This window comes from Hyperolius riggenbachi, chromosome 6 (genome assembly GCF_040937935.1).
Source record: "Hyperolius riggenbachi isolate aHypRig1 chromosome 6, aHypRig1.pri, whole genome shotgun sequence".
Classification (NCBI taxonomy): domain Eukaryota; kingdom Metazoa; phylum Chordata; class Amphibia; order Anura; family Hyperoliidae; genus Hyperolius; species Hyperolius riggenbachi.
In genome coordinates, this window is record NC_090651.1 from 243,100,994 (window position 1) to 243,126,528 (window position 25,535).

Sequence of the window (25,535 nt, forward strand, 5' to 3'; positions counted from 1 at the left end):
ACACACCAGAGAACAGTGCAGACACACACCAGTGTACAGTGCTGTCACACACCTGTGTACAGTCACAAACCAGTGTACAGTGCAGTCACACGCCTGTGGTACCACACACCAGTGTACAGTCACACTCCAGTGTACAGTGCAGTCAAATGCCTGTGGTACCACACACCAGTGTACAGTCACACTCCAGTGTACAGTGCAGCCACACATCGGCGTACAGTCACACACCAGAGTACAGTGCAGTCACACTCCAGTGTACAGTGCAGTCACACACCAGAGTACAGTGCTGTCACACACCAGAGTACAGTGCAGCCACACACCCTTGTACAGTTACACACCCGTGTACAGTCACACACCAGAGTACAGTGCTGTCACACTCCAGTGTACAGTGCAGCCACACACCAGTGTACAGTCACACTCCAGTGTACAGTGCAGCCACACACCTGTGTACAGTCACACACCTGTGTACAGTCACACACCAGAGTACAGTGCTGTCACACTCCAGTGTACAGTGCAGCCACACACCAGTGTACAGTCACACTCCAGTGTACAGTGCAGCCACACATCTGTGTACAGTCACACACCAGAGTACAGTGCAGCCACACACCTGTGTACAGTCACACACCAACAGTCCAGAGTACAGTGCAGTAACACACCTTTGCACTCACACACTAGTACAGTGCAGTCACACACCAGAGTACAATGCAGTCATACAAAGCTCGCACTGTCAATGCAAAGCTTCGTCATTGAGCTTCCAGGTCCAGCCTGACAGCTGCTGGATCACGTGACCACCATCTCACACAGCCAGAGAGGATCTCTGGGTAAAGATCAGGAGAGAGGAAGTGAATGACTGTGACTCTCCTTTATTTATGCACGAGAAAGACAAGAATAAGACAGAAGCATAAGCACCAAGGAGGACTACTAGCAACTAGGATCGTGTTGTTCCTTCCCTGCAGGTGAGTGAGTCCTGCTGCACAGTGGACGTTCTGTTACCCTACTGCACAGCCGCGTGCATTGCCCTGTGTGTACAGATCAGTCTGCTCTGCATGCAGAGTCCCAGGCAAAGCACTGCAGTGACACTGTCCTCTCATCAGATGCCGGGGAGGGGATACAATGCTGGACTTTGTGTATTGTGGGGGAACAATCTAAATAGCTTGTACATTGCTGGAACTTTTTACACACGCACGCGTTCGCTTTTGTACAGATCATAGTACTATTGTTATTGATATACTATTAATTACTGAGCCGGGGAGCCCTCACATGTTTCCATTGCTTGTTATCTGATAAGCCCTGAGCAAAGTTCCAGTTCAGCCCCTACGCCCGTTTCCGATAGCACGAGAGGAAAACACATTTAGTAGATCTAAATGCCTGGCTCTGCCAGTTTTCAGCGACTTGTCCCTGAAGTCCAAAGTATAGTTTGTTGCCAGTAGCCACTTGTTTTTGACTGGATCTATCTTAGTAACCATCTTGTATCAGGCTGAGAGCACAGTTGTCAGTCAGTTTTATGTGGTGTTTTTCTGCATGTGTTTTATGCACACCATGGGCCCTTATGCAATTCCCCCTTTCTTCTGAGTTTTCTCCTAGATCATTTTTCTTGTTCTGTTTAAAACACATTTTCAGTACTCTGAAATTGAAAAAGTACCAAAAAGTATGTGTAAAGAACTAGCAAAATTATTTTGAGTATTTTCTTTCCTGCTGGTGGTTTAAATGGCATTTTATTGACAAGTTGTGAAATATCACCTAGGAGAAAATTCATGAGAACATTGTAATTGCATATAGGCCCATGTGTGTATGTATGTGGGAAAACCTGCTTTTTTCGTATATAGCAGCTATACTCTCCCATGTGTAGCTTCCCATCTGCAGTCTTATCTTTCATCTCCAGCCAAACCCTTTGGCAGCAGCTATCTTGTGCTGCGCCTAGGTGAACTTTCCAGAAATCCTGCTCTGGCTTGAGGTCAGGCATAGTAATCCACACTTTACATGTAAGAGGACTTTTAGGCCTTCTTCACACCAAGACGTTGCGGTTTAGGGGACGTTAAGGTCGCATAATGTGCCCCTAACGCAACGCATGGTGGTGTTGAAATTGGACAGCACATTGAGCCGCTTTATGAGGCTCTTGGTACTATCCTGGGAAGTCTAGATCTTTTCAATGATGCGGATGATTTGAATCGGATCATTGAAAAGATCCGGATCTTTGAACCGAATATTTGAATCATTTTACTAGGGAAGCAGGGGTGCAGCAGAGTGAGAGGTGCAGAATGAAGGCACATTGAGGGTGCTAATGGGGAAGGGAGAGATGCAGCAGGAAGATTGTGCTTGTGCACAGAAGCTGCAGTTCCTGTTTCTTCCAGACATCCACTGTGAACCGAATCCTACATTGTGGTGATCCGGATGATTCAACTCACAAAAAAGATCCAAAGATCCGAATTGTTCATGAGCTGGACAACGCTACAGTGCAGTGAATATTAATTAGCCATGTGGCTAGGAATAATACTCTCTCCTTACTGAGCATGTGCAAACAGTCTAACGCAGCAAAAACCACCTATAACGCACAGCATGCTGCACTTTCTTTGAACGTCCAGCGTTACACTGTAGCGCAACGTGGGCACTGTGAACAGCCCATTGATTTTTCATTACTGTGAGTTGGGCTGCGTTACAGGCTGCTCTAACCTGCGCCTGTAACCTCCCACTGTGAAAGCAGGGCTCTTTTGCACATGCGTCTGAACTGCGTGCTCAGTGAGCATTTACCAAGCAACAGCGAGCAGTTGCCAGGCAGCAGCCAGCAGTTGTGAGAGTTCATAAGTCTTTTCTCTGCCTATCAACGGCTTGTGGAAAAGGGTCCTTCTATAACTTGTAAACTCTTGTTGGAAGTTTTAGTAACACAATCAGTCCCCAAATTAACCTCCCTGGCATTCTGGGTAATGCGTACATAAGTACGCATTACCCTTTTTGTTAAATATTTTTTTTTCCGCTTGCTGTAGCTAGCGTATTGCTAGCTACAGCAGTACGCTATGCCGTCCGCATCCACCCTCCCAATCCCCGCCGGCCATACTTGCGCATCCGAGATCCCGCGAGAAGGGTACTTCCTATTGTCTCTTCTCCCGTCGCCATGGTGATGATTGGACATGACATCATGGGGAGCTCCGATCCTTCCCATTGCGCAGCCTGGCGGTGATTTGCCAGGCTGCGCTGGGCATTTCGGGGGGGACAGCCCCTTTATCTGCGCATCGCGGCGGTCGGACAGAACATGTAGCTAGCAAAGTGCTAGCTACATGTTCTGAAAAAAAAAGTAAGTAAAAAGACCCTCCAGGGGCTGAGCAATCCTCCTTGGCGTACATGGACGAGCTGAGCTCGTCCATACCGCCAAGAAGGTTAATTCCTCCATAATCTTTAATCTCCCTGGTAGTAACCCCACGCAGGAGGTTTTCTCAGGCCCTACTGGGCGGATTTGCTTAATTTTTTTTTTTTTTTTTTTTTTTGCTGCACGCAGCTAGCACTTTGCTAGCTGCGTCAACACACCGATCGCCGCTGCCCCGCGCTCGATCGCCGCTATCCGTCGCCCGTGCGCTGCCTGGCCAATCAGTGCCAGGCAGCGCTGAGGGGTGGATCGGTACTCCCAATGACGTCCCGACGTCGGTGACGTCATCCCGCCCCGTCGCCATGGCGACGGGGGAAGCCCTCCAGGAAATCCCGTTCTTTGAACGGGATTTCCTGATCGAAGCAGGCGGGGGGATGCCGCTGAGCAGCGGCTATCATGTAGCGAGCCCTGGGAGTTGTCTCATTCAGTAGTAGTGATTTGATTTGTGAGCCGCTCTGATGGACAGTTGGTGACATGACTGTACACTCTGTAAAGCGCTGACATATATAAATATTAATAATTCAGTTTTGTTGAATGGGGTTAGCTTTTGCAACGCAGAGGACATGTTTGTGCAGAACGCATGGCTACCTGCATTGCAAAGGAATATGATAATGTGTCCCGGCCCTAAAATAACAAAACAAACATGGGTTATTTATAAAATGGCAATGCTTTGGTGCAGGCGGATTGAGTGATAGCATTTGGCTGCAACTGCATCTATGATTAGAGAAGGAAAGATTGGGTACCCAGTACTGAAGACAAAAAAAGATGAAGGCACAAAAGATGACTATTAGTTAGGTTTAGGTGTAGATAGGAGAGTTAAAGTGAACTAGAGATGAAGCACCCTCATGTATTTTACCATATATATCAGTGGGAACATTCGAGGAAAACACCTACCCTGCTCTCTGTTTAATCCTTCACTGCTCAGCCTGCTTATTATCAGCCCTGATAAAATCCCTGACTGAGCATTCAGTCTGGCTTTGCTCAGGAATCATTATAGCTGAGTCTGTCTTCTCTGATGTCTTTTCAAGCCCAAGCCTGCCCCCTTCTGGCTCTGCTTTCCTGTTCTTCATATTCACAGCATCACAGAGAGTTGTGATGAGATGGAAGGAGCTGCTAATGTAAGGGTATATTGAGAAAACTTTTTTTAATCTATATTTGTTAGTCATAAGAGGTTTTTTAGAAATGGTGATTTCATTTTGCACACAGCCCACTAAATAATATGCTTTTCTGATGAACTGTGTTTTGCATGTAGTTTTACTAAAAAAAACACAAAAACCGGTACACCAGAGAGGCGAAAATACCAGGTATAACATTTGTTTTGTAAAATCTATCGGGGGATATATTTATTTTGTGCCAAAGCATTCGTCTCTGGTTTCCATTAAGGGATAGGGTAGGGCTAGGATTGGTTTAGTTATTATGGTCAGAAGGTTATGGGAAAGGGGTTATTGAAAGGAGTTAACGTTAATGGGGAAGGTTTACAGTTAGCCTCCAGGAAGAGGTTAAAGCAATCCTGGGTCCCTCTAAACCTATTCGGAGTAGCAGGTTGAATACGTTTCTTCGGTGTACTATTGGGAGTACCATTTGCGCAGGCCTAGTAGAAAGAAGGAGCTTGTGCACGTTTTTTTTGGGTAGCCTTTTGAACTACTAGCATCCCCGTTAATTTAGTCTTTTTATGTTGTGGTGCGAGTGAGGAGATGTTAGAAAGTCTGGCATGTTTTTACTGACCTTGTGATACATACAGTAATAAAAACCTGACAGAGGTACTAATCTATCTACACCCTACCCAAAGCTGATTTATTTATTTTTTTGGGTGTGCTCCACTTTAACAAGTGAATAATGTGAGGTGGTTTAATGAGAACATCCTTTTATGTCAATGTTTTTATTTGCTTTTTCAGTTTTGCAGACTTGAAGGAGTTTCATTGGTCTTCACACAGGAGGAATGTGCTGTAATTTCCAGTGCTTGTTTAGTATTGAGTAGATTTAACAAAAAAAAAACCTCATCATTACTATTGTTGTTCATGCATCAAAATCCTTTTTTTATTTATGAGAAGGAACTTCAATAGCATGTCCATGAATCGTCTTGCAACCAATCAGATTTTATCCATTGGTGATATGGCTGCAGAAAATGCATATGATACTGCAATGAGAGCGGAATATAGGCTTCCATATCTAGTCCTCTGAGTTGCAGACACAGAACTAGTCAGGGCTAACTTTACTGGGTGCATGAGGCATTTTGTAAAAATAAATAGGGATGGCAACCTATACCTCCATCCCCCCCCCCCCCTTTTTTCCCCCTTTTTACTACAGAATTATCTTAAAATGGAACTAAACTCAAAATTTCCTCTTTGCTGTAAAACAGTAGCCACTGCATGATAACCTTTATGGAGAAAACCATTTCTTCATTACAATTTATAAAAATCCTAAATGAACTGAAGTTTACAATTTTTGGTTTCACTGTGCAGGGAGCACTGAAAGTGTTAAGCCTCCGTGTTTACTGTGTTGGGAGAGCTGCCTTGGCAGTGCTCCTGCATTATATTCAAAGCTGCAGTGGATCTTTTCAGCAACTATATGTTGAATAAATACTTTTTATTGTATGCTGTGCAAGAGATCGGGTCCACTTTAAGTAAGTGCAGGTTTTTGTCCCCAATGTATATACTGGTAAAAAAAAACTAAATTCCCCCCCCCCCCCCCCCCCCCCCCCCATTGCATTCAGCCTCTTTTTTTTTTTCCCCCCTCCAGGCTATGCACTGCAATGTGTCTCTGTGAACATAGCCTAAATCTAGCCACACACTGTACAATTTTTTTTTATTTATTTATTTTTTTTTTTTTTTGCCCAATTAGACATTTGAGTAAAAAAATGGCAGATTGGAAATTGAAGTGAATTTAAACGTTTGTGATCAATAATACAATCAATCTAAAGACCGATTCGCAGTATTGTTCTTTAGTGGATTGTAAAGAAATCAATCATAATATCGTCTGAAAACAGAATTGAATTGTAACTGAACAGTGTATGGCCAGCTGAAGTGATGTCACTGCCTATCTTCCAAAAGAAGATGGAAGGTAAACGGGTAGTGCCATAGCGGATGTACTGATGGCTGAGGCTGTGATTTGCCAGCCAAGGTTAGAGCACTCTGTGATGGGGTTTACGTTCTGCTAATCGGCCATGATGACATCACTATCTACAGACCAGATCTCACTATCAGGATGTCCTAGGTAGAAAGTCCAATGTGCTTTTTTTGGGAGCAAAAGGATATCTGTGAACACCTGTAGGGAAAAGCTGCCATATACTGTATATGCTCACTATTACCATGGTGTGCTTCCCACTCACTGGTACAGCACAATAATTGTTCACTATTTTTGTTACCATTACCAGACTTTTAGGTCCCTTTGTATATGGAATGGCAGTCACCTCAAATGTCAACTTTTGGCTGGATTGGGTGAAGATGGCACATCTCCAGGATTTAGGGCTGGTTCACATGGGCGGTCCTGGGACGTGAAACGACTGCTTTGATGCTTGTCGTTTAAACGCTGTCCATTAAGATTAATGGACAGCCGACGGTGCGATCGATGCGGTCGCTAACTGTCGTTAACCGTTGCACACACACCCTGCATTTTGATCCCGATTTTCGTTGTCATCTGCCCAGCGCTTAGCCGATCCTAGAAGCAACATGGAACTTGCTGGAGTTGCGTGTTTATTTAATATTAATAGCAAATTTAGTAACTTAGATATACAGTATATACAGTCTGTGGGTTAAATGTGGAAATGTACACACTTTTTTTATCCTCTTGTAATAATAATACATTTTGATGGCATTTAGGACAATAGACTATTTGTTTGGATGTCATATAGGATAGGGGGACAAATGTCTGAAAGGATTGTTGGTTTTTGATCATTTAGATCAGGAATGTCCAAAGTCCGGCCCGCGGGCCATTCGCGGCCCGCCGGGCAGTTAGATGTGGCCCTTTGGACAGCCATCACTGTTTTAGGCAATGCGGCCCGTCCGCCGCTATTCTGGCCGCATCATGGGCCGCATTCTGGCCGCATCATTGGCCGCGTTCTGGCCGCATCATTGTCCGCATTCTGGCCGCATCATTGTCCGCATTCTGGCCGCATCATTGGCCGCATTCTGGCCGCATCATTGGCGCGTTCTGGCCGCATCAGCGTGGTGTGGGGCGTGGCGGTGTGACGCGGCTGAGTGGAGGGGCGGGTGACGGCGGCGAGGGTATACACACCCCCTTCTCACAGAGCACAGCTGGAGGGGCGGGCACAGGGGCGGGCACAGGCGAGGGTTACAGACAGAGAAGTCACAGAGGCGTGTGACGTCATATGCCGGCGCCTGTGACACAGTGGACGGACTGCCAGCACTGAGAGCCTCAAGGTCAAAGGAAAGGAGAAAGGAGGGGGTCAGGAGTACTGCAGAGTGACGTGAGCTGAGACAGGAGCCAGAGAGACAGCCAGTTGAACAGAAGACTGTGAGACAGCAATTTAATGTGCTTGGATATCGGGAGCTGGACAGGGGTAGGCCTAGTTGTGAAAGCAAGTAATACTTAAACCTGCCAAGTTCAAACAACACTGCATCCTTCACCCTGCCCCTTCTGTCCAATTTAAAAAATGGCTACTACAAGTAAGAAAAGGAAAGTTGACAGTGAGGGCCGCCGTTTCCAGGAAAGGTGGAAAGTGGATTTTTTTTTCACAGAAATAAGGAATAACTGTGTTTGTCTGATATGTCAAGAGACTGTGGCCGTTTATAAAGAATTTAATATCAAAAGACACTACCAGACAAAGCATAGCAGCACATATGACAAACTAACAGGGCGTGACCGCAGCGAAAAGTTAAAGCAACTTGAAGCAGTTTTAACGTCACAACAGCGATTTTTCACAAGAGCCCGTGAGTCAAATGAAAATGCCACAAGGGCAAGCTATGATGTGGCATTGTTAATTGCTAAAAATAGCAAGTCTTTTACTGAGGGTGATTTTATTAAAGAGTGCGTTATGAAAATGGTTGAAAATATCTGTCCTGAGAAAAAGCAAGAGTTTGCCAATATATGCCTGGCTCGTAACACTGTAGCACGCAGAATTGAAGACATATCATCAGATATTAAGAGACAGTTGATGTCCAAAGGAGAGGTTTTTGACTTCTTTTCAATAGCCTGTGATGAAAGCACAGACCTATCTGACACAGCTCAGTTGCTGATTTTTTTGAGAGGGGTGGACGATGAAATAAATGTGACTGAAGAGCTACTTGACCTCCAGAGCCTTAAGGACCAAACTAGAGGAAAAGATTTATTTGTTGCTGTTAGTTCTGCAATAGATGACATGAAACTGCCCTGGAACAAAGTTTCTGGGATTATTACTGATGGGGCACCTGCTATGGCTGGTGAACGAAGTGGCTTATCAACCCTAATCTGTAACAAGGTTATTGAAGAAGGAGGTGAAGCTATTAAACTCCATTGTATCATTCATCAACAAGTTCTCTGTGCTAAATATTTCAAATATGATCATGTTATGAAACCGGTTGTAAAGACTATTAATTTTATTCGTGCTAAAGCTCTGTACCACCGTCAGTTCAAACAATTTCTACTGGACATCCATGCTGAATATGAAGATGTTTTATATCACAACGATGTTAGATGGCTCAGTCGAGGGTCTGCGCTGCAGCGTTTTAACTCTCTCAGAAAGGAAATAAAAGAATTCTTGGAAACAAAGGGACAACCGATGCGAGAACTATCTGATCCTATTTGGCTGGCTGATTTGGGGTTTCTAGTTGACATAACAAGTCATCTGAATGTACTAAACACGAGTCTTCAGGGAAAAGATGCAGCGGTGAACCAGCTTTATTCACACCTCAAGGCATTTGGAAGAAAGCTGCAACTTTTCCAAAGGCATTTGTCACAAACACAGGCCAATACCATACATTTCCCAGCATTGCAGGAAATAATGAACAGTTTTTCACAGGACAATATCAGTGTGCAAATGAGCAGGTATGCAGCAGACATCGCATCTCTGGCTGAAGAGTTTAAACGGCGCTTTCAAGATTTTGCAGCTATTGAAAAGGAGATCAGCCTTTTCTCCTCTCCATTCTCTGTTGACCCAGATGATGCTCCAGAACAGCTGCAGCTTGAGCTCATTGAGCTGCAATGTGACAGCGAGTTACGCAGTCGTTACCAACAACTCTCTCTTGTGAACTTTTACCGCCAACTGGATAAGGGCAGGTTTCAGGAGATTCGAACACAGGCTAAGAAAATGCTGAGCTTGTTTGGCTCAACATATTTGTGTGAGAAGACATTCTCTGCCATGAACTTCAACAAGAATCGTGTGAGGACAAGACTAAGTGACTCTCATCTGCGTGACATTTTGCGCATCAAAACCACTGCCTTTGTACCGGACCAAGCCTGTTTGCTGCAGCACAGATCTCAGTTTCACCCTTCCCATTAGTGCAGGTAAGTTTTTTTTTTTTAATTTATTTCAAATACATTTTGAAAACTCAGCTTTTATGCAAAATAATTCATTTGCATTTAATTGTAATTGTTCAAAGAATGTTCGGAAAAATGTTCGGCCCTCCGGCATGTTCACTTCATCCAATCTGGCCCTCTTTGAAAAAAGTTTGGACACCTCTGATTTAGATATACAGTAATCATGCCACCAAATTTCTGATAAATTTTTGGACATTTTTATTGATGTACAAAGCTACCAGCTCAACCGATTCTTGATTGTATTACTGCTAAAATTCAACTGTGAGCGAATGGTGAAAAATACTAAAATGGATCGCTACTCCCAGACTTTTAATTTGCATTTGTTGTGTGATTTATGCCGTACCTTACAGGGTTTCCGATGGAAGATTGTTGCTGCATCCAGACCGTTGGGGCTGTTCTTGGAGTGTTGGTGACTACTGTGCTGCTATGGTTGGGGCATCGCTTGGGGGTGATTTACCAGCTCTTCCATAAGGTGAGATACCTGCCAGCTGCTGACAAGCACATCTAAAAGCAGATGTTTAAATCGCCAGTTTAGGCGTGTGGCTTGTTTATTTGTTTTGTTTATGAATATTAGGCCTGACGCCCTAGCTCAGGCCTTTCTTAAGTTGCCCATACAGTACTCTATTTGCGGCATAGCTATTTGGCAGATGCACCAGAGATTGATGCTACAAAATGGCTTGGTCGGGTGCACAGCAGATGGATAGGCCCCCTGCCAGTCTCCCTTCCCCCCTCCCCCCCCCCCCCCCCCCCCCAAATGTGTACCTCCTAGGCGGTGCAGAGTGTTGCAGGCGCACCCCTTCTGTGTCCTGTGACTTTCAACATTGCCACTGGGAGCGTCTGTACCCCATGATCCTGCTGTATGTACATTTGGCGGGGTCACAGGGTACATGTGCCCCTGGCAATACCGGAGGGGGATCGGTGACCGTTCAACACTTTTCACAGCCAGGGGAACTTATTACACCGGGCAGACCGGGGGAGGGGTGGGGTGGACAGCAGGCAGAGGCATGCAATCTGTCTGCAGATGTGTGGCAGCAAAAGATCCCTCTCTGATCTGATTCAGTCATCAGAAAGGGATCTATTTGATGATTGGATCTGCTGCCCCATGTGCCAGTGTATGGACACCTTTAATCTTTTCCATGAAAATGCGCCTATAATAACCTAATCCTAAAAGCCATACACTTGTTTAAAGGTGCATTTACTGTTGCCCATAGAGATCGGTAATCGGGGCTGAGAGCTCTACAGATGTGTAGCTAGCCTATAGGCTAACAACACATTCTGTTGTTATGGAAGTGGGAGGAGGGACAACAGTGTGGCTTATGACTGAGTGGAAGGAGTAAGCAAAAGAACAGTGGGCTCTGCCAAGATGATGGCACTTCAGATCTCTCGACGACGCAAGTGAGCCACCATACTGATGCTAGATTCTCGGCAGATATGGCCTCAGTTGAGAATTTTATAGCGTGTGTAAAAGGCTTATCACCAATATCCTATACCCCTAGCCAGGCCAGACTTTGGACTAAACTTTCTAACCCCTGGTACTATATTATTTCCCAATAATTGGATCTCTTGACACTGCGTCAAGGTAACCTGGTGCTGAAAAAGCTAGTTTGGTTGGGGCACTGAGCTACTGTAACCCCCTTTCCCATTATAAGGGGGTTTCCATCTCTTTGGTGAGTGCAGACATTATTAATTTTCAGATTCATTCAAAATGTCAAATTGAAATCGCACTTGAAAACTCAGTTCAGTAAAATATGAACACCTGCACACAGTAGGTCAAACTAAAGAGGAAGTGAAAGGCATTGTGGAGATCATGTGAGTGAGAAGAAGAAAACCAAAAACTGCAGACAGCACAGCTTGAGAAATCGAGGTCAGGCTTGGTACATGTCTGTTGTACTTTTACATTTTGCTATGTAAAGTCCTGATGGTGATTGAAATAAATGGTTATCTTCCCAAATAGATAGGAGATGTGGGTAGAGTTCACTGGTTACATTATAGCAGGGGTGCCCATTAAGTAGATCGCGATCTACCGGTAGATCGCGAAGGCCTTAATGGTAGATCCCGACCCAACTACATTTTCCATTCTGTATATACAAGTGTGCTCCTAAAATTGTACATAGGTAGATCACTTTGACTTGCTAATTTTTAAAAGTAGCTCACGAGCCGAAAAAGTGTGGGCACCTCTGCATTATAGAATAATGTGTAGCACAGAGCAGTGATGTGATGTGACCTGATCTACCAGTCATGAGAGTAGCTTTCACACAGAGATGCAGAGATATTACAACTGGTATTTGTAAACAATAGTCATCTGGGGGACCTCTATTTTTTTTTGGGGGGGGGGGGCAAAATCAATAGTACATCATTGATATAAAGAGTGGATTAATACATTTAATAGTACATTTTACCCTATTAATTAACAAAGCATTTTTTCCATGATTTTTCTTAATTCTCTTAATGTTTTAAAACTAACAGAATGCATAATTCTCTGCTCCACTGTTTACTGCAGGTGGAAGCTCAAAGTTCTTGTCATGGAGGAGAGGTAGTTGCTAAAGTCTTACAGTCCCACGGAGTGCAATATGTGTTCACACTGGTTGGCGGCCACATTTCACCCATCCTGGTGGCCTGTGAGAAACTGGGAATACGAGTGGTGGACACGAGGCATGAAGCCACTGCTGTCTTTGCTGCTGATGCCGTGGCCAGACTCTCAGGTGAACTATTTTCTGTTATTTATAACAACTGTTCTGAAACTTCGTTGCAGGGCAACCAATTTAATGTTTTCCGCCGGTTGCTTTCCTGATTCTACGAGCTGCTGTGTTAAACTCTAGTTGGGTGTTCACTACTGCAGAGAGGCATAGTTCAGCCCTGTGTCAGTATCCCTGTCATTGCTGAGGACTCGTACTAGAGAGGTGTTGAAATGGTAAGGTTTTTGGACAGAGGAATAAGGTACATTGTTGTGGACTTGGTGATGTTGGAATTGTAAGGTGTGGGCAGACAGCGCATGAAGGAAGTAGGCCAAGATACTCAAACTGGGGTATAGGAGCTATTAAGACTTGGGGTCCTACCACCCACCCCGAACACTGCATGTGCGGCCCCGTGCTGTGTGCCCACTCCATCTGTGCGCTTGCGCAGGACATAATACAGTATTTGCTATTGTGCATGCACAGAACACTCCCAGCCATGGGAGCACAATTGAGGACACGTGCAGCCTGGCATGCGCAGTGACCGGTGACTAGCCGAGTCAGCCAGCTTTCAGAGGGGGACAGCAGAGGAACAGAGCAGAGTGACTACAAGGGATCACAAGGACTTCAGAAACCTTGAATAAGCCCCAGGTAAGTAGCTGGCCACATTTCTTTTCCCCAAAAAGCATCACCTATCACTTGGATTTCAATGATGACCTTGCCAGAGTTTCACATAACAAGCAGCAGGTGCATGCTTGAGGCACATGCAGCCCACCCAGAGAGTGGATCTACATTTATGTATATTAACTATTTAGAACATTTTAGAAAGTCGATGAAATTGAACATTTCAGCAGATTTCGCATAACTTTTTGCTGTATTGTTGCAGGTACTGTGGGCGTGGCTGCAGTGACGGCAGGTCCTGGCTTAACCAACACTGTTACCGCCATTAAAAATGCCCAGATGGCAGAGTCACCACTGTTGCTGATTGGTGGGGCAGCTGCCACTCTCTTACAGGTAGGTAGATAAACCAGTTCTTGATCTGGTTTTCTGGGTGCAACTGCTCATCCTACAGACTGTTGTCAAGCTGTTACAACAACTCCTCAAGCATTCTGATTGTTATCGAATAACATGGCTAGCTGCAGACTGAAGTGAAGAGATCATTTTGAATAATATTGAATTACAAAATGTAACAGTAGTTCAGCAATTTTGCATCATATACAGTAGCTTATCTTGTGTATAAATTACACTTATCAAATCTTAAATTAAATGCACTTTCATCAATAGTATGTCACCCCTAAATATTGTCTGTAACCTAAACTAATGTCCAGCGCTGCGTAATATGTTGGCGCTTTATAAAGAATAGGTAAATTGCAATAATTCATGAACTGTTGTGCTATAACATTCTCAGATATGTGTACTTGTGTAAGGTGACAAAACTTATGTTATAATAAACATTTAAAGCCCAATTGTTCTTCTAAAATCATTCGCTTGGTAAATATGTTCAACTAGGCTAGGGTGATAACTATTAATACCAAGACACTAACCTTACACCCCCCCCCCCCCCTTCCCATATTGTGAGGTTGGCAATGGCAACCTCCTCATCTCTGTCATGTCAGGTGTACCTTGATAATAATTATCAAGGCATATACCTGACCTAATGATGGGAATCCCTTTGGTGAGGGAAACATATTCATCACATTGGGTTGGATTAGAGAATACAAATAGTGTCCTTTGAACTTGGGCATCTGATTGTGAATACATTTGATTGCCTTTGTCAGGCATCTGTCTGTCGTTTTGAAATACAGTATACTTTGTTATATGAAAAACAGAGAATCATGGAGTATTTTTAAAGAGAATCTCAGACCAAGAATTGAACTTTTTCCCAATCAGTAGCTGATACCCCCTTTTACATGAGAAATCTATTCCTTTTCACAAACGGACCATCAGGGGGCGCTGTATGGCTGATATTGTGGTCAAACCCCTCCCTCAAAGAAATTCTGAGTATGTACTCTTGGCAGTTTCCTGTCTGTGAACCTTGCTGCATTGTGGGAAATAGCTGTTTACAGCTGTTTCCAACTGCCCAAAAAAATGCAGCAGCTACATTACCTGCCAACAGTAAAATGGCACCATGTAATAAATTTTAGAATGTAAATCAGGGATTTAAAGGATTTTACAATGGGCAAACACTGACTAAACCATTTATACATAATTATTGTAAAAATGAAGCACTTTTTTATTACATTATTTTCACTGGAGTTCCTCTTTAAGCAATAAACTTGATGTTCAAGGTGACTCAGTTTGATGTCGTAATGCTCTATTTATGTCAGGTATTATTTATTTATTTATTTATTGTATTTATAAAGCGCCAACATATTACGCAGCGCTGAACATTAATTTAGGTTACAGTCAATATTTAGGGGTGACATACAGCAATATGACAATACAGGAATAATAGAAAACCAGATCACACGGCACAGTATGAGTGCCAGGTAATGCTTAGTCATTGGATTGAGCATGTAGATTAGGCAAGTTAGGTTCACTCAGATGCATAGCATGGGTTCACAGTAATGGAGGTGCATGATCAGGTAGGACACAAAAGGAGGAGGACCCTGCCCAAAGGCTTACAATCTAGAGGGAGAGGTAAGGACACGAACGGTAGGGGACCAGAGTTCAGCTGTAGGTTTAGAGCACTTGTGAGGGGTAGTAGGCCAGAGTGAAAAGGTGAGTTTTGAGGGCTTTCTTGAAGATGTTGAAGGAGGGGGCTGCCCTAATGGGTGTAGGTAGGGAGTTCCATAGTGTTGGAGCAGCTCTTGAGAAGTCCTGGAGGCGTGCATGGGACTGGGTGATGCGGGGGGCGGTTAGGCGAAGTTCATTGGAAGAGCGGAGTGAGCGGCTAGGTGTGTACCTCTGAGTAAGATCGGAAATGTAGGTTGGACAAGTTTTGTCGACAGATATGTAGGTCAGACACAGTATCTTGAATTTGATTCTGGACTGGATAGGAAGCCAGTGGAGGGATTCTAGGAGGGGATCTGCCGTGGTGGAGCGATGGGAACAGTGGATAATTCTGGCTGCCGCATTCATGATGGACTGCAGTGGGGCTGTTCGGGTCATAGGGAGACCAGACAGCAGGGCATTGCAGTAGTCAAAGCGGGAAATTATGAGGGCATGGATGAGGAGTTTGGTGGTGGCAGAGGTCAGGAAAGGGCGAATCTTACAGATGTTACGAAGGTGGAAGTTGCAGGACTTTGTGAGGTTTTAGATGTGGGAAGTGAAGGAGAGTGCGGAGTCCAGGGTGACACCCAGACAACAGGCTTGAGAGGTAGGGCGAATTGTAGTGTGGTTAACAGTGACATGCACATCTGGGAGGTTCGTGGATGGCCGGGGTGGGAAGATCATAAATTCCGTTTTGTCTAGATTTAGTTTCAGGAACCTAGCGGACATCCAGGAGGAGATGGCTGATAGGCAGGAGGAGACCTTGTCCATGGTAGTGGTGGATATGTCAGGGGTGTGGAGGTAGATCTGGGTGTCATCTGCATACAGATGATAGTTAAAACCCATGGAGGAGATAACCTTGCCAATGGAGGATGTGTATAGCGTGAACAGTAGGGGGCCAAGGACCGAACCTTGGGGGACTCCCACCGAGAGGTGGTTGGGGGTGGACGAGGACTCATTGAAGGCAGTCGTGAAGGAGCGGTTGGAGAGGTAGGATGAAAGCCAGGACAGGGCGAGATCGTGAATGCCCAGGGACTGGAGGAGTAGGGGATGATCTACTGTGTCAAAAGCTGCTGAAAGGTCAAGGAGGAGGAGAATGGAGTATTTACCTTCAGCTTTAGCTAAGGCAAGGTCATTGACCATTTTGGTGAGAGCAGTTTCGGTTGAGTGGGCAGGCCGAAATCCAGATTGCAGTGGGTCTAGGAGTGAGTTGGCATTGAGGTGCTAGGTCAGGCGTTTGTGAACCAGACACTCCAGGAGTTTTGAGGCAAAGGGGAGGAGGGAGATAGGACGGTAGTTAGAGGGTAGCGAGGGGTCGAGGGAGCGTTTCTTGAGCAGGGGTATTACAGTGGCCTGCTTGAAGTCTGAGGGGAAGGTGCCTGTGGATAGGGAGAGGTTGAACAGGGTAGTGAGGCTGCAGTAAATCAGAAGGGATGGGGTCAAGGGGCGAAGTAGTGGTATGGGAAGTCTGCAGTAGGTGGTTGACTTCCTCGGTGGTAGTAGGAGTGAAGGATGTGAGGGGAGAATAGGGTGGAGGAGGAGCTGGTTGGGAGGGGGTGGGAGGTGAAGATTGGAGATTGGATATTTCTTGGCGGATGGAGACAATTTTGTTGGTGAAGTGGGTGGCTAAATCTGTGGCAGAGAGGGAGGAAACGGAGGGTGGGGGGGTGGGTTTAAGCAGGGAGTTGAAAGTGGCAAAAAGACGCCGGGGATTGGAAGCTTGTGCTCCGATAAGCTTGGTAAAGTATTCCTGCTTCGCATGAGCAAGGGCAGCGTGGAACTGCAGCAGGTTGGTCTTGTACTGTAGGAAATCCTGGTTAAGTCTAGTTTTTCTCCATTTCCGTTCAGTGGCACGTGTTTTCCTCTGGAGGTTGCGAGTATGGGTAGTGCGCCAGGGCTGGGGGTTAGGGGGTCGGTGGCGGCAAAATATTGGTGGAGCAGCTTTCTCTAGGGCTGATGAGAGAGTTTGGCGATACTGAGCTGCAGCAAGATTAGGACAGGTTAGGGTGGGGAGAGTGGAGGAGAGGGCATGGAGGGGGTCAGCAAGGACGCTAGGGTTGAGCTTGCGTAGGTCTCGCTGCCATCGACCAGGTGGGTGTGTGGGTAATTTGGAGGTGCTTTCCGTGAGGAGGTTGAAGGTGAGAAGGTGATGGTCTGAGGGTGGAAAGGGTGCGATGTCAAGGTCTGCAATGGTGGTGGATTTAGTGAATATAAGGTCGAGAGTGTGACCTGCAGTGTGAGTGGGGGTGTTGGCGTGTTGTACTAGTCCAAGTGAGTTGGCAATGGTGAGTAGCCGGGTCACAGCGGAGCTCTGGGCTTCATCGATGGGAATATTGAAATCCCCAAGGATGATGGTGGGGAGGTCAGAGGAGAGGATGTGAGGGAGCCAGGAGGCAAGGTCATCGAGAAATTGTGGGGTGGAGCCCGGAGGGCGGTATAAGACCGCAACAATGGCAGGGAGAGGGTGGTAGAGGCGGATGGTGTGGGCCTCAAATGATGTGAATTGTAGAGAGGTAGGTGGGGTGAGGACACGGAAGGTGCAGGATGGTGAGAGGAGCAGACCCACCCCTCCCCCGGTCCTATTGTCTGGTCTGGGGGTGTGACTGAGGTGAAGCCCCCCGTAGGAGAGGGCAGCCTCTGCGGCAGAGTCAGAGGAGGTGAGCCATGTCTCAGTAAGTGCGAGGATGGTGAGCGATTTGGAGAGGAAGAGGTCGTGGACTGCTGTAAGTTTATTGCGGACGGATCTGGCATTCCAGAGACCGCAGGGTAGGGGGAGTATGTGTTTGTGGGTGGGATGGATGGAAATAAGGTTGGAGCGAGGATGGGTGTTGAGGTTATTTGTGGACAGATGGCTGTGAAGTGTATGAAACAGGTCAGCAGGGGATGCTTGTCTGGCAGCAGGCTGTGGCCCAGGATTGGGTGATATATCACCAGCTGCAAGTAAGAGTAGGAGGGAGAGAGTGAGCAAATGTGAATGGGATTTAAATGTTTGTGAGGTTTTTGAGCTGCTGGAGGGAGAGAGAGATTTCAGGAGAGCTAACAGTTCATGAGAAGCTGAGTAAGGTGAGGAAAGCAGAGCAGGTGAAATGAATATGGAGTGTGGTACACTGGGAGGGTGCATATTGCAATGCAACTTGTAGATGTTTGCAGACAGGCAGAACGTAAGAAAAAGTGCAGTAAACATGGTAATGGTCTCTGATTATAACCAGGAAGTTCCCAACCACTAAACAGTTTATATGAGTATGCAGTTAGTGCAAGCAAACCTGTGTAAATAAAGAAGCAGAGTCTACTTGGCTGTGCAGCATATGTCCAGCAGTGGCATTTGTAGCAATAGCATTGGAGGCAGTTGTAGATGCAGAGTAGTTGTTTCCAGCAGAGTCCTGTGGCTGTTGAATCCTGTTTGAATTCCTGGGTGAATTGTTGGTAAATTCTTGGTAAGTTGTAAAGCACTTTGTAATAAATGGCACTTCGAAATTAAATGGCACAAGTGACCTAGGCCACGAGTGACCAAGCTCCAGCGCTTGGGCAAACTTGGCCCTCCAGGTGTTAAGGAACTACAAATCTCACAATGCATTTGCCTTTGAGTCATGACTGTGGCTGTCAGACTCCTGCAATGCATTGTGGGACTTGTAGTTCCTCAACATCTGGAGGGCCAAGTTTACCCATGCCTGCTCTATGTAAACCCCCATTATTATTATTATTATTTTAGTATTTATATAGCGCCGACATATTACGCAGCGCTGTACAGTATATATATATATATATATATATATATATATATATATATATATATATATATATTGTCACTAACTGTCCCTCAAAGGAGCTCACAATCTAATCCCTACCATTGCCATATGTCTATATTATGTAGTGTAAGTACTGTAGTCTTGGGCCAATTTTTAGAGGGAGCCAATTAACTTACCTGTATGTTTTTGGAATGTGGGAGGAAACCGGAGTGCCCGGAGGAAACCCACGCAGACACGGAGAGAACATACAAACTCTTTGCAGATAGTGCCCTGGCTGGGATTCGAACCAGGGACCCAGCGCTGCAAGGCGAGAGAGCTAACCACTACGCCACCGTGCTGCCCATTGGTGATTTGTTTCTTTAATGTTACATTGTAGAGGTGGGAGGAGATCACTGCTTATTTATTTGTGCAAAGGAGTGAGGCAGGCACACCATCAGAAGCTCGGTGCTTAATGGGGTGACACAGGCAATGTCACTTAGTACTAGATACAAACACAGTCCATCAGCACACCAATTAGGATGCAACACACTTTATTGTGCAGTATTCCAAATCCTACAGAACCGACAGTTTCGGGCCTCCCAGGGTCCCCCTTTATCAAGGCGTGTGGTAAAGGGGGACCCTGCAAGGCTCTGAAACAATTGTCGGTTCTGTATGATGTGGAATACTGCACAATAAAGTGAGTTGCATTCTAATTGGTGTGCTGATGGACTGTGTTCGTACTTATTATTTGGCAATTTATGTACTCTATGTTGTGTTTAATCTGTTATTGTGGTTTTTTTTGTTTTGTTTTTTTAAGGGGAGAGGGTCTCTGCAGGATATAGACCAGTTATCTCTCTTCAAGCCTATATGTAAATTCTGTGCTTCTGTCCGGACAATACGAGATATAGTCCCTATATTGCGTAAGGCATTGGCTGTGGCCCAGTCTGGAACACCAGGTGAGCACAGCTTTTTAAAAGAGATTACACTTTTATCTACCGTATTTTCTCAAGTATAAACTAAGATTCTTTGCTCCTAAAATAACCTTCAGAGCAAAATCTCAGTTTATACTCATAAAACCGGGTTTCCAGTGGTTCACCCCCAACCCCCCCCCCCCCTCCCCCCCCCTCCCTCTCCCATAGATTGTTCCCTGGTGGTCTAGTTAACCTTTAAACCAACGGATTGCTGGCAGCTTGGTGATATGCAAAACCTTTTCAAAAAAATAATTACCCATAGAGCCACATCAGCCCATACCATGCACTGATGAGGAATAAAACTCTGAAACAGCTGTATGCATGTTGGATCGCTGTGGCTCTGTAAAATGTATAATCTACAGGCTCGCTATACACCAGGGGTCAGGCACGTGCATAGGGGGGTGCTCTCGGTGCCCAGGCACCCTTCCTTTTTAAAATCTTCAAAAAAAGCCTCTCTAGTCTCCCTAGCTGCACCCACTGATCTCTCCCTCCCCCAGCAGCCACACTGACCTCTCCCTCCACCTAGCAACCACAGTGACCTCTCCCTCCACCTAGGACCCATTCTGACCTCTCCCCCAGCACCCGCAGTGACCTCTTCCTCCACCTAGCATTCACAGTGACCTCTCCATCCACCTAGCACCCACAGTGACGTCTCCATCCACCTAGCACCAACAGTGACTTCTCCCTCCACCTAGGACCCATACTGATCTCTCCCTCCCCAGCACCCACAGTGACCTCTCCCTCCCCCAGCACCTACAGTGACCTCTCCATTCACCTAGCACCAACAGTGACTTCTCCCTCCACCTAGGACCTATACTGACCTCTCCCTACCCAGCACCCACAGTGATCTCTCCATCCACCTTGCACCCACAGTGACCTCTCCCTTCACCTAGCACCCACAGTGACCTCTCCCTTCACCTAGCACCCACAGTGACCTCTCCCTTCCCCAGCACCCACAGTGACCTCTCCCTCCACCTAGCACCCACAGTGACCTCTCCATCCACGTAGCACCCACAGTGACCTCTCCCTCCACCTAGCACCCACAGTGATCTCTCCATCCACCTAGCACCCACAGTGACCTCTCCCTTCACCTAGCACCCACAGTGACCTCTCCCTTCCCCAGCACCCACAGTGACCTCTCCATCCACGTCGCACCCACAGTGACCTCTCCATCCACCTAGCACACACAGTGACCTCTCCATCCACCTAGCACCCACAGTGACCTCTCCATCCACCTAGCACCCACAGTGACCTCTCCCTCCACCTAGCACCCACAGTGACCTCTCCCTCCACCTAGCACCCACAGTGACCTCTCCCTCCACCTAGCACCCACAGTGACCTCTTCTTCCACCTAGCACCCACAGTGACCTCTCCATCCACCTAGCACCCACAGTGACCTCTTCCTCAACCTAGCACTCACAGTGACCTCTCCATCCACCTAGCACCCACAGTGACCTCTCCCTCAACCTAGCACTCACAGTGACCTCTCCATCCACCTAGCACCCACAGTGACCTCTCCCTCCACCTAGCACCCACAGTGACCTCTCCCTCCACCTAGCACCCACAGTGACCTCTCCCTCCACCTAGCACCCACAGTGACCTCTCCCTCCACCTAGCACCCACAGTGACCTCTCCCTCCACCTAGCACCCACAGTGACCTCTCCCTCCACCTAGCACCCACAGTGACCTCTCCCTCCACCTAGCACCCACAGTGACCTCTCCCTCCACCTAGCACCCACAGTGACCTCTCCCTCCACCTAGCACCCACAGTGACCTCTCCATCCACCTAGCACCCACAGTGACCTCTTCCTCAACCTAGCACTCACAGTGACCTCTCCATCCACCTAGCACCCACAGTGACCTCTCCCTCCACCTAGCACTCACAGTGACCTCTCCCTCCACCTAGCACTTACAGTGACCTCTCCCTCCACCTAGCACTCACAGTGACCTCTCCCTCCACCTAGCACTCACAGTGACCTCTCCCTCCACCTAGCACTCACAGTGACCTCTCCCTCCACCTAGCACTCACAGTGACCTCTCCCTCCACCCAGCACTCACAGTGACCTCTCCCTCCACCTAGCACCCACAGTGACCTCTCCCTCCACCTAGCACCCACAGTGACCTCTCCCTCCACCTAGCACCCACAGTGACCTCTCCCTCCACCTAGCACCCACAGTGACCTCTCCCTCCACCTAGCACCCACAGTGACCTCTCCCTCCACCTAGCACCCACAGTGACCTCTCCCTCCACCTAGCACCCACAGTGACCTCTCCCTCCACCTAGCACCCACAGTGACCTCTCCCTCCACCTAGCACCCACAGTGACCTCTCCCTCCACCTAGCACCCACACTGACCTCTTCCTCAACCTAGCACCCATACTGACCTCTACCTCCCCTAGCAGCAACTATGCCATTCACAGCAGCACCCACAGAGACCTCCCCTTCCTCCATCACCCAAAATGACCTCTACTTCCCCCAGCAACCACACTGACCTCTTCCTACCCTAGCAGCAACTATGTAATTCATATCAGTACCCACTGTGACCTCCCACCCCCTGCACCCAAAACAATCCCACCAATATTCAGCACCCACATTACACTCAACCAGTAACCCCCACTATAACAAGCACCCAGTACTTGCACCAAGTACCCTGCACCCAATACTCACATCTGGCCTCCATATGGCATTTAGTACTTGGATCAAACAGCCACATGACACTCGCTACCTGCTCCCCTTCACCCCATAGCTGGCACCCAGTACTCACACCTACATGGCACAGTACTTGCACCCAACCCTGACATGGCACCCACTACTCACACCTGCACACAGCCTCCACATGGCACCCACTATCTGCGCCCACATAACCAGTACTAGCACCCGAAGTACCTGCAACACAAATGACACACAATGCCCACCCATAGCTAGCACTCAGTGCAGGCATGGCACCAAGTATTCCCACCTATGTGATACCCAGTACCTGCAACCAACACCCACATGTTTCATCTGCAGTAGTTCCAGTTGCACTAAGCCTCCACTTGGTGCCCAGCATAAACATCAAGCACTCACATGACATCCAGTACATGCATCCAGAACTCACAAGGGACTGAGTACCTGCAATCAACACCTACATGATGCTTGATACCCACCTATACAGCTGGAATCCATATGACATTCTGTGCCAGCACCCAGAACCCACATGGCACCCAGCATCTGCATTTAGCACCCACATGCCAACAAATACCCCACTAGCCAGCACCCATCGTCCATATGGCACCATGTACCCACTTGACACCCTATAACCCCCCCCATACTCAACACCCACATGGCACAGTACTCGCACAGCACCAAGTTCCCAGGCCATTATATGCACTTAGTACCAGTCCCTTACGTCCGAACCCATATGCGACTCAGTACTCGCACATGGCACTCCCTACTCACTCATGTCCAGCACTCACATGGCTCCCTGTATTAGTTAGCACTCACATGGCACCCACTATTGTTTATTACCATCTGCTACTTATGCAGCACCCAATACTACTTAGCACCCACTGCAAATAAGCACCCAATACAAACTGGACCTTGGTACCCACAGCAGCTTGACACAGACTGTACTTTGGCACCTCAGCACCCACTGCAACTTAGCACAAACTGAACCTTCGCATCTTACCACCTATTGCATCCGGGCACCCACTGCACCTTAGCACTTACTGCAGTTTTGCACCTGCTAATGCTTAGCAACCACTGCATATTGGCAACCACTTCTTCTTTGCCTGAAAAGAAGCTTGGGTGCTGATCAAGAGGGACAGAGGTTCCCAGTAATAAAAGGTGAGTCCGTGCCTACCTCAGGCTCCACTGTGCCCACTCTAATAGTGGGCACCTATCACTGCTGAGTTGAGGGTGGTGGCGCCAAAAGACTTGGTTGGAAGGAGACACCAAGTCTGCCTGATACTGCTATAAAAAGGTGTGTGTGTGTGTGTGTGTGTGTGTGTGTGTGTGTGTGTGTGTGTGTGTGTGTATACTGCTTTCTGGGGAGGGGGTATTACATACACAATTCAGCATGATTGATCGATTAGGGCCCCTTTTTCAAATTTGAGGATCCCCTGCACGGCCCTGCCAGTAGTTCTGGATGTGTGCCTGCCGTTTAGGAGTGATTGCATTCTGATAAACCACACTTGCTCACTTAAAGCTCAATTATTTAAAATATCTTCTGTTTTTAAGAAGTCTAAATTACATTTCTCAACAAAACAATCTCAGTCATTTTCACTCTTTTGGGCCGCCTCCCTATAGTGCATTTAAAACATCGGCTACATATTACCTCTCTTGCTGCCCACATTCATTTAGCAACCAGCCTAGCCAAGACAGGGCACCTTGCTCCACTCACATCTCTTCCAGATCTCGTGGTAATATGGAAGGTATGGCTGTGATGTCATTGCACCACACAGCAAGGGGCTGGATCTACACATGTAAGGCTATGTGCATAGATCCAGCAGCTAGGGAGGGTGCACAGATGTATTCTTCTCCTGTATGCTGCTTCTGAATTCCCCCCGGAAGAAACGTGAGTGAAGTGGGTGTCTGACCTCAGGCCATACTGGGCACTGTACATCGTCTTCAGGCAGAGGGAGAGGTAATGTACAATATTCTTAATACACTATGAAAAAGAATAGGACTTTTCGAGGGGCAAGGAGGTAATTACCTTAGGCTCTGAGCACCAGAGGGTCCCCCAAATCACAGGTTACAGAACTCTGGTTCAGAAGAGGACCTGGCTGGGATCCCTTTCTCCATCTGCAATACCAGCACAGCAGTCGGCAGGGATGGATGAAAAATTCAGTATAATCAACAGGCTCCATTAATGAGCTGTCTCCAGTCCTCACCTGTCTCACATCCACCTCTCTCTGCCAGCGCATGCCAAGTGGCAGGATTCAGATGTCTACATTTGATATCTCTTTGGCTGTGTTTGCTTTTTTAAAGGGAACCTGAAGTGAGAGTGATAAAGAGGCTGCCATATGTATTTCCTTTTTAAAACCATACCAGTTGCCTGGCAGTCTTGCTGGTCTCTTTGGCTGCAGTAGTGTCTGAATCACACACCTGAAACAAGCACGTGGCTAATTCAGTCAGACTAGAGTCAGAGCACCTCATCTGCAACAGCCTATGAGGGCTAAACTGAAGTAAATCATTAACTCATTCCCTTCATTCATCTGAAGGGAAAATCATGGGATAAAGGTCCATAAGGGAAACCATTAACAGTCAGATGACAAACTAGTAAAAAATTAGTAAGTCACCAGTTCCCAAATGTTTGTAGATAAGTAATTTGTGAACCATGTAGTGAAAAAAAGCTCAGCTCAGTTTCTGTTGAAGATCATTCCCCGTTAATTTTTTTTCCTGTTTGCTGCTCAGCTCATCATGCGGATGCCGTCCATAATAAAAATACTACTCTATAGAGGGTGAGAGATTTGCAAAGCGTTTCCTATTCAGTGGCTCCTGTTTTTGCATAAGTAGAAAAAGTATTGAGATATGTGGCCTTTTAATACAGCGGCTCTAGACTAATAGCACAGATGTAGGAGTCTTGAGGTCATCGGCCTGTCCTCTATACTGTATTACAGGCAGTCATTGTTCTACCATGTGGTACT

At 46.7% G+C, this 25,535-nt stretch overlaps 2 protein-coding genes across 2 annotated transcripts in view; both read left to right on the plus strand.

Moving 5' to 3' along the window:
* Window positions 1–811: 811 nt before the first annotated feature.
* Window positions 812–25,535, plus strand: part of ILVBL (ilvB acetolactate synthase like) — a 64,783-nt gene continuing 40,059 nt past the window's right edge. The window contains exons 1-5 of the mRNA XM_068242767.1: window positions 812–953; window positions 10,180–10,301; window positions 12,330–12,531; window positions 13,388–13,515; window positions 19,756–19,894. Of these exons, the coding sequence (XP_068098868.1) occupies window positions 10,188–10,301; window positions 12,330–12,531; window positions 13,388–13,515; window positions 19,756–19,894 (583 nt within the window). The 5' untranslated portion in view covers window positions 812–953; window positions 10,180–10,187. The remainder of the gene's footprint in view (window positions 954–10,179; window positions 10,302–12,329; window positions 12,532–13,387; window positions 13,516–19,755; window positions 19,895–25,535) is intronic.
* LOC137522145 (general transcription factor II-I repeat domain-containing protein 2-like) lies at window positions 8,355–9,791 on the plus strand. Its single transcript, XM_068242175.1, has one exon. The coding sequence runs from the start codon at window positions 8,355–8,357 to the stop codon at window positions 9,789–9,791; it is 1,437 nt and encodes a 478-aa protein (XP_068098276.1).